Source organism: Orcinus orca, chromosome 17 (assembly GCF_937001465.1).
Source record: "Orcinus orca chromosome 17, mOrcOrc1.1, whole genome shotgun sequence".
In the NCBI taxonomy this organism is placed as follows: domain Eukaryota; kingdom Metazoa; phylum Chordata; class Mammalia; order Artiodactyla; family Delphinidae; genus Orcinus; species Orcinus orca.
This window is the reverse complement of record NC_064575.1, coordinates 68371631-68381747: the sequence shown is the minus strand read 5'-3', so window position 1 is coordinate 68381747 and position 10117 is coordinate 68371631. Positions and strand designations below refer to the sequence as shown.

The 10117-nt window shown below is 43.5% G+C and overlaps 1 protein-coding gene across 1 annotated transcript; it reads right to left on the bottom strand.

Moving 5' to 3' along the window:
- Window positions 1–1524: 1524 nt before the first annotated feature.
- Window positions 1525–9915, bottom strand: CCN3 (cellular communication network factor 3). The gene is made up of 5 exons (XM_004265363.3): window positions 9724–9915; window positions 9369–9594; window positions 8025–8279; window positions 6495–6709; window positions 1525–3033 (listed from the first exon to the last, which is right to left on the bottom strand). Exons 1-5 carry the CDS (start codon window positions 9808–9810, stop codon window positions 2737–2739), a joined length of 1080 nt encoding a protein of 359 aa, XP_004265411.1. The 5' UTR covers window positions 9811–9915; the 3' UTR covers window positions 1525–2736.
- Window positions 9916–10117: the final 202 nt, after the last annotated feature.

Sequence of the window (10117 nt, the reverse complement as noted above, 5' to 3'; positions counted from 1 at the left end):
TATCAAACTTCAGACTATACTACAAAGCTAGAGTAATCAAGACAGTATGGTACTGGCACAAAAACAGAAATATAGATCAATGGAACAGGATAGAAAGCCCAGAGATAAACCCACGCACATATGGTCACCTTATCTTTGATAAAGGAGGCAAGAATATACAATGCAGAAAAGACAGCCTCTTCAATAAGTGGTGCTGGGAAAACTGGACAGCTACATGTAAAAGAATGAAATTAGAACACTCCCTAAAACCATACACAAAAATAAACTCAAAATGGATTAAAGACCTAAATGTAAGGCCAGACCCTATAAAACTCTTAGAGGAAAACATAGGTAGAACACCCTATGACATAAATCACAGCAAGACCCTGTTTGACCCATCTCCTAGAGAAATGGAAATAAAAACAAAAATAAACAAATGGGACCTAATGAAACTTAAAAGCTTTTGCACAGCAAAGGAAACCATAAACAAGATGAAAAGACAACCCTCGGAATGGGAGAAAATATTTGCAAACAAAGCAACTGACAAAGGATTAATCTCCAAAATTTACAAGCAGCTCACGAAGCTCAATATCAGAAAAACAAACAACCCAATCCAAAAATGGGCAGAAGACCTAAATAGACATTTCTCCAAAGAAGATATACAGATTGCCAACAGACACATGAAAGGATGCTCAGCATCACTAATCATCAGAGAAATGCAAATCGAAACTACAATGAGGTATCACCTCACACCAGTCAGAATGGCCATCATCAAAAAATATACAAACAATAAATGCTGGAGAGGGTGTGGAGAAAAGGGAACCCTTTTGCACTGTTGGTGGGAATGTAAATTGATACAGCCACTATGGAGAACAGTATGGAGGTTCCTTAAAAAACTAAAAATAGAACTACCATAGGACCCAGCAATCCCACTACTGGGCATATACCCTGAGAAAACCATAATTCAAAAAGAGTCATGTACCACAGTGTTCACTGCAGCTCTGTTTACAATAGTCTGGAGTTGGAAACAACCTAAATGTCCATCAGATGAATGGATAAAGAAGACGTGGCACATATATACAATGGAATATGACTCAGCCATAAAAAGAAACGAAATTGACTTATTTGTAGTGAGGTGGATGGACCTAGAGTCTGTCATACAGAGTGAAGTAAGTCAGAAAGAGTAAAACAAACACCATATGCTAACACATATATATGGAATCTAAAAAAAAAAAAAAAGGTTCTGAAGAACCTAGGGGCAGGACAGGAATAAAGACGAAATTTTTAACATGTGGAGGTGTCTTGCAGGTTGTCCAGAAAAAAACATCAGGGATCCAGATATTGGATTGAGTAGAAAGTGTGGAGAATATCTGAGGCCTTGGCAATAGAGATCACTGAATTAAGAGCTGTCTTTTGTTTTCCTTCTGATAAGAAGTTGTAAGCTCAACTAAAGATGACCACTTTGCTTTCAATATTTAATTTGTAAATTTTAATTTATATTTTCAATAAACAACTCAGAAGCACAAAAATAACAGCAGAGTCACACACTGATAAGATCATGTTTATTTAGTAATGTCTGACAAACAGAGAAAGTAAAAGGAATATTTTAAAAATGTATAATTTATATTTATATAAATACTTCAAAGGAGAAAAGCTGAACACATAAGGTGACATTAGAAGAATGTATACATTTTAAGTTTGCAACCTATCTTATAGCCTGACAAGTTAGATACATGTATGTAGACACATATATCTTGTTCATGAGTTTGCATAACTAAGGCCCAAGGATAAGTTTGGGGATCTGTACAATAATTCTAAACTCCCATAGAGTTTGTGGTATCTTGTCACTGCAGTCTTGTCGATTTTGTTCTTCTTTTTCAAAATTCCACTACCAGCACACTTGAAAGTCATCGAGGGTTGTAATCAGGTGCTTTGGGCCTCAGTTTATTCATCAGTAAGGCGAGAGGAGCCCTGCTGATATGTTCTGCTTCTTCTGAATTAAAAAACTAGTGATCCCCAGCAGCCTCCAGACACATACAAATGTCTGAGGGCTGGTAGAGGCTGGTCATCTACGTATAAGGGAGAGTTTTCTGTTTAGCTTCTTTCTTTTGGAAAGGAGTCAACTTGTCTGAAATGGAGCCAATTTATGACACCAGTGCACTTAATTAATAAGCATTCCATTACTGTAGATACAGCTTGTTTTCTAGGTACACAAAAACTAATAATCTCTAGATTTCGAGTTGACGAGCTATATGTTTCCTCGGATCTCGGAATTTGAAGTTCAGAGTTGAGCTACTCAAAATGAGCGCTCCACAGAGAACCCTTAGGTCAAATCTCAATCTATGGTGAAATATTTGTATGATGACACCCTCAGTATGACCTTAGATTTCACCGTTGTCATTCATTACTGTGACCTTTTCTTGAAATTTCACTAGCGTATAACAAAATGAGTGTAATGGGATACAGTCTACACAGTAAGACATGTATCTGATTTCTGAAGTTTACAGAAATTTTCATGTGTAGTAAACAGCACAAAAGAATGTCATCCCTAAGCACTATCCTGAGCTTACCTTGATTCCAAGTTTACAGTTAATCATATCTTTCATGAAAAAAAAAACAGACATAACTGACCTCATATGACCACAGAAAATACATGGGACGCAGATGTGGATAATAATTCTTTGTAATTTTTCTTATAGTCATTTGATAGTGGGTGGCTACAGGTTGCCTCTGTAGGTGGGCTTCTTAGGGGACACATTACATTTCTCCTCTGCTGGTGTTTGGCTTTAAGTCTTGGAGGAAAGACGCATTGTTATGAGGACAGTTGTTGTGACAGGTGCAGGTCCCGATGACCATCACTGGTTTCTTGAGGGTCTGGCCTGGGGAGCACTGGAACTCCACCTGGATGGTTTTGGTGTTGTGTGGGGTACAGCACCGGCCATCGCTGCAGACACCGCAGAACCTGGGCTTGTAGGTGTATAGGCTCGTGCAGTTCTCAAACTGCAGGTGGATGGCTTTGAGTGACTTGGTAGTGCGGAGACACTTTTTCCCTTTCTAAGAAAGAAGAAAAGGAGTGATGCATGAAACGGCCATCATTCCTCCAAGGGATTAGTCTAGGCATATGGAATAACTTGCTAGTTGCCTACCCAAAATCTGTTGCTCTTTCTTCTTTGCTAACAGAATGTTAATTTTGTTTGAGTAATGTGGTCCACTACAAGTATATTCTTCCCCAGAATATCTGGGAGCTTGCAATGGCCTTGTGGCCAAGTTCTGGCCAGTGATACATAAACCAAGGGATCCTGGGAAATCCTTTGCCCTTCAGATGGGTACAGTTCTTAATCGCTTCCTGCATTCATTTGCCTTCCTATCTAGAATGTGGAAATCATGCCTAATTGTATATAACCATCTTTTGACCACGTGGCATAAGCATGAAGATGAAAGCATATGTATGATAAAGAAACCTATTTTTTCAAACCACTGTAAATAGGCTTTGGCGTTGTTATTAGCCCAATACATTCTTAGGTGTTATAAAGAGAAATGGAATAAATATGGCATCACTGCAAGCCTACTAATGTTTCAAATATTTTTCAGACATTAACTTACTTAACCTTATTAGGAACATTCACTCATACAAGGAGCAGTTATTCACATAAAGAGCAACTGTCCAAGTTTTATAGATGAGTAAACGTAGTCAGAGGCCAAAGTGATCAGAAAACATCTAGAACCTGAATTTGTCTGACACAAAGCCCGTTCCTTCTATTACACTGTGACTCAGGAAAGTCTAAGACAGTGGGATTTAAGGTTAGTTTCCATGAAGGCACGGTAAGTGGAGAATTTATTCAACATTCCATTGGTAAGAGTTGAAGAGGAACCCCGATATTGATAATTCAGTAAGACATTGATGATATGTTAATTTCCCACCTAGATTTCTTCACCTAATTTGTCACAATTTTCCACTGCTTTTCACCTTCCTAGTTGTAATCCACAGCTTGTGGAGTGATGAGACTTGGAATTCTCTAAAATTGGTAGCTCTCAAACTTTAATAAGAGTACATCAGAATCATCTAGAGGGTTTGTTAAAACACACATTGTTGGGCCTTACACCCAGAGTTTCTGATTCAGTAGGTTTGATGTGCGCCCCCATAATTTCCATTTCTAACAAGTTCTTAGATGATGCTGCTGGTCTGGGGAATCACGCTTTAAGAAGCACCATCTCACATTTAAGAACCTTTTGGTGATAAGGAAGTAATGATTATTTGGCTGGCATTTCCCTAGATTCCAAACAAATTTCTGGCCCCTTAATGAAATACATATATATATATACTATAAATAAATGTCTTAAATATAATATCTCCCAATATCAAACTTGGTGCAAGGTACAAGAAAAATATGAATTTTAGAAAAAGAAACAATAGAAAAAGCAAAATTTTAAAGTCATGACATGGAAATGGCTTATTTAATAAGCAAGTTACTGTGTACTTGACAATATTTAAAGGCTTCTTGTTTTTTCCTTTTTAATATTTAATGTTTAGTGTATATTTTTGCCAATATCCACAAAAGGGTACAAGGTCTGCACTATCTCTCTGTGTGTGTGTGTGTGTGTGTGTGTGTGTGTGAGAAAGAGAGAGAGAGAGGGAAGGACAGACACAGAGAAGAAGGTGTTTCTAGGGGCTCTTTCTAAATTGGTGGAAGAAGCATAAAGTTAGAATGGACCTCAAAAAGTCACACAGCTAAGTAGCCATATAACAATGCAACCACTAGAGACTCTTATTTTATCAATAAATAGAAATGATGCTTAATATTAGGTAATGATATTTATGTTAACAGAGTAATCTATGCCCAGCACTTCACAAATTCATTCTATTTAATCCTCATGACAACTCTGAGGTAGGTATTGTTCATGTCTCTGTTATATGGGGGAAAGAACTGAGGCTTAAAGGTTAAGAAAATCACCCAAGATCCCATAGCTAGTTCATGTGGGAAGCCAAGATTTAAAGCCAGGCTGTCTGGCTCCAGAGTTGCACCCTTAAGCGTGAGATGATATTGCCTCAGTGGAGAGATATGTAAATCTTTCATTGTTAGGAACTGTTTTATTTTGGCCTTAGGTTTGTACAAGGGTCCATATACTAGTTCGATTTGGGTACTGCATTTATCTGACCTAGGGCTCTGCTAACAAGGCTTGTGATGTCATCAGGAACCAATCAGAGCTTCTGATCTGCATGCCTTGTACTCAGCATTAACACACTGAGTTGATATCATTCCAGCAAAAAAGGAAAGAAATGTGCTATTTTATTTGGCACAGATAGCCTTATGCTGGCAAGTGTACTAGTCATACTAGGCTTTTTGAAATACAGAAAATAATTCCCAGACATCCATTCATTTATTCATCAACAGTTGTTTATCAAGCACACAGTACATCCCAGGTAGGATGTGGGGGACTGAGGGATGAGGAAGGCAGATGTGGTCCCTACTCTGTTACTTCCTTCAGACTGTGTCTCCCTGTGAGCTTCAGAAATGACCTCTCTAAAATAAATCATGTTTGACCACTGAGTAGCCAGTTTTTTCCAGGATGAAATGAGATTTGCCAGACTTTTCTCAACCAGGGACATTACTGTAGAGGTCTGGCCCCTCCCTCTTCATCTGCTGTGAGTTGCTGGGGATATTTCAATACATTAAAGAGAAAATAAAAGAAGGTAAACTCCTTCATTAGAGCTGACCTTGAAGTCAGCTTCACAGTGACTTTCTAAAGCCCAGGCCCCCCTCCCGAATAAAACATAACTCTCAACTTTTAGGTTGTGAATATTTTTTAAGTCTACAGGTGTAAAGTAAACACTTTCTGAAGAGGAACAAAAGAAGACAAATCTCAACATTTGGAACAACTGGCACCAATGGTGGACATTCTCAGAAAGATCCATCTGACAAGACACAGGAAGAAGCAGTTAGAATGGTCATTGCCCCCTTTTCCACAGGAGTGCGGAATGGACAAGACAGTGGGGAATTGTTACAGGGAAGAGCAAAATCTGACTCCATGTTGGATCTGTTTCTTTTACTTTAAGCTTTGCTTTTTGTTGCTTTTGTTTTTATAATCATACATAATGGACTGCCTCAGGGAACCCTGCCCTGCTGCTGCCTGAATGTTAAACTAAAGTGCCTTTGTTCAGCTCACAGGGAGACAATCTGACCCTGCCCACCTGTGAATGCCTGCAGAAAAGAAGAAAGTAACACATCCCCTCCCTGATGCTGGCCAAGCCAGGAGATATTTTGCAAAATCAATGGTCTTTTTACTTTATTTCCTCACCTCCTCCCCCTCTCTGTTCTATAAAATAAACTGACATCCAGACCCCATTAAGATGGTTTTTGGGGACACTAGTCCGCCATCTTCTCGGTCTGCTGGCTTTCTGAATAAAGTCACTATTCCTTGCCTTATAAGAAAAACAAAAACAACAACAAAAAATAAAACACAGGCCCCAACGAGGCAAGGCCCCTCTGTGGTGGGGGCTCCTCCCAGGCTCATACCTTATCTGCCGGCTGCTTGTGCTCTTGGTCACAGGGTCGCACCACGCAGAGCCGGGTCTGCTTCACCATCTCGCAATGTGGATTCCTGTTGGTGACCCGGGTGGAAAAACCCATGCCACAACTCTTGGAACACGCACTCCACTCTGTGGTCTGCTCAATGCAGTTGATACCTGAGTCGGAGACTGCAACTCCTAGAGTGGCTTCGGTCCTGTAGGCTACAGGATGTTGAAATAGGGACAGTGTTATTGCGTAAAATGTGGGGATGGCAAAGTGGTCCTTTCAACCATCATTAGGAAGAGCGTCTCATCCAGTTCGGTACCTGTGCAACTCAGGTGTTCTCAGGGGGCAGACCTGGATCTCTGTATTTATAAACCCCTAACAGGTAGCACAATGCCTGGCACATGGTCGGCCTTCAAGAAATCTTTGTGGAATGACTGTCCGATTTGTTCATAAGAAGTTTAGGAGGACCTGTCTTTGAGAAGCTTAGTAGTTCTAAGAATATAGCACAGTATAGCATCAAAAACCATTCCATAAACCGTAATGTTTTCAATGTGTGATTTTGTTCAGAGAAAGGATAATGAAAAAATTGTAATTGGATGAGTAAGTAGAACCAACCAACTCAGAATAGTGATGGAGGTAATGCTCTGCCTTAGGGAGGTAGAATTGGTTATTTGGGTTGTAGGATATAGTCACTGGGACTTTGATGACAGACAGTTCTGTCTCAACATTTAATATGCATGGCCTAGGGCACATCTCCTCTCTTACATGGTAGTTTTCCTATCTGTAAGCATGGCTGAGAATTTCTGACTTCAGAAAAACTGTGAAGTTCTGTGTACTGCCAGTATAAATAATCCGGCTGATTAATGGCTTCTAAAATATTCTCTACTGGATCTTGAATGTTTGCTTTTCAAAAAATATCACTTCCTTTATAAGCCAAAACAAAAGGAAAAGCAAAACAAAGATCCTAAAGTATCACTTGATCCTTCCTGCAGCACCTGGAAAGGTGGCATTTCTCTGTGACACCTGTCCAGGGATGGCATTCTTTAGGGAAGCTGGTCTTAAGAGTGCACAGGTAGTTGACAGAGTCCAGAAAAGAAAGAGTCATCACCAGGCCCTTTGCAAATGGCTTAAATGGTGTTCCCATGGAGTTGACACTTGCCACAAGTACAGAAGCTCTATCGATTACATGTTTTGCATAAAGTTGCCAAAGCACATCTTTGCAATGTTAACAAGGGTCAAGTGGGACAGACTAAAATATAAATGGCAGTCGTGTAATAAGAAAACTCATCCCTATGGCTCAACAGAACCACTGGATGTGATTCTTCTTCAGAAGAGGCTGTGTGTACTTCAGTAACTTGTCTGGGATTCCAACACGTGATGTGTCTGATCTCAGTGGGCAAGCTGGACTCCACAACTGAATGACCAGAAGCTGAAGCCAGTTTCTCACTGCAGATCCCAAAGAGCATACATGCTTCCTGCATGCACTTAGTCCTGTGCTGTGATCATTTTCAGGTATGTTGAATTTCTCACCTGGAAGGGTTTGGAGGTCCCCTAATGTCCCCGTCTCATTGGAGTCACAGATCCACTTTTCACAGCACTCCCCAGGCACTTTAACTTTTCTCGGAGCTGGGCAGTCAGGCTGGGGCAGTAGCAGGTCCTCTTCACAGCGGGGCACACAACCAACCTGCCCATCTTGGCAGGCACACTGGTATTTGCAGCTAGGCTGGAAGGTCTCTCCACTTTGGTAGATGACTCCATCGAACACACAATTGTCTCCTTCTATCGCTAGAATGTTGGGGAAGCAGAGCAGAGAGGGAAGGGGAGAGAAAATCAAGAACACGGTGCATCGAAGAGGCTATATAAGAGCCACAGCACATATTCCAAGCCCCAAATCATTCTTTTCCTAGTTGAGGCCATCTGGTTGCTGATCCACCACCAGCAGAGAGATGTCCTCATGGAGGCCTCCCAGTGCAAGAAGAAACACTCAAGACCACCCAGTCCCGCCACTCATTTTACGCACGAGGAAAGATGGGCAGAGCCGTGAAGTGACATTCCCCAGGGCCCTCAGCTGTTGTTCCCAATGATAGTGTCGTTTCGCAAGAACCTCCTTAGATTCTCCTACTCCAGAAGCTCAGAATTAAAAAGAAAAAAGTGCTCTTCATAAGCCTCCAAACAGGTTAACTGGTCAAACTGGGAAGGGCATCAGGATTCCTTGGCATTCCAGCACGATAAATCATTACTCGTTTAGAGAAGAAACTAAAAGCCTATTCCAAGCCCTCTTATCCAGGGAGGCAGGGACAGGTCTCCAACTAAATGGTGCACCGTGTGGGAAATTGATCCCCAGTTGATTAAGTTTCACCATCCTGGACTGGCTGGTTGCCTGCATTTTTATTTTACTCACGGCCCAGACAGGGGTTGCATAGTCATCCCAGGAGAGCAGTGGCTGCTTTGGCTCAAACAGGACAATTACAGGTGTGAAAACAAACCAGCCTGGCTACAGTTGGGGGAAGTGTGAGCCTGTAAGTAAGCCCAAGATTCCATCACCCCCCGAGCGTACCCTGGAAACTTCCAAAGGAAATGACTTCACTGGCCCTTAACTCTGCTCTGCTCCCTGTCTATCTAGATTCTTCTCTAGGGAGGCAAATGTTTCTCACCTCCGCGGGCAGGTTTCCTTTCTGGCTTCTGGCGCTCCGCAAAGCCCCACGCGCCCCCAGACCATCCCCGGCACACAGCGCTCCATAAACATCACCCACGGCATCACTGTTAGTATTTGCTCATCACCCTCTCGGGAGTTGGGGGGAAGGAGAGAGGAAAGAGCGGGCAGCTCCGCTAGCTGAGGGACAGGAGGTCAAGCGGAGGAGGGGGCAGGGTTACCCATGCAGATGCCAGTTTGGGCGCTGGGGTCCGCTCTGCGGTCGCAGAAGAGACCGCGGCTCTCCTCGCAGGGCAGCATCACGGAGCAGCTCTCGCCGCGCTGGCGGGCGCACACCAGGCAGCAGGAGCAGTCGTCCAGCACGGCTCTCACCCCGGGGGCGCAGGTCGGCGGCTTCTTGGGGCACGGAGCCGGGCACGAGGAGGGGCAGCGCGGAGTCGCAAGGACCTGGGGGCGGGCGAGATCAGGAGAAACTTCTTAGCAGGGACCCTGGAAGGCAGAGCAACCCCGGGACCGAGCAGGGGCCGCCCAAGAAAGGCAAAGTAACCAGAGGCACCTGATGAGTGCGCCACTCACCTGTCCCAGGAGATGGAGGAGCAGGAGGAAAGCCAGGCAGCGGCACTGATTGGGTGGACCGAGTCGCAGGCTCTGCGCACTCTGCATGTTCAGGCGTTTTCCTGCCGCTTTCACAGGGCTTTCCAGGTCGGAGATTGGCTCTGCGCGCGCTGCTCCTGGTCGGGCTCGCCCCTGCCCGGCGCCACCGCGCAGGTTTTATAGCGCGCTCCTGGGACGCGCACAAGCCGGTTGGCTGCAGCTCAGGCAGGAGGCGGGGGGATCGGCGGGGTGGGGAATGGAACGAGCCCCGGAGTTGCCATAGCAATTGGCCGTGGGTGCTGCTCTCCTTAGGGCGCGGCCCCGGGGCCTGCATGTGCCTGTGTGTAGCGACTGGCTTTTCCCAGGGCGCCGGGAG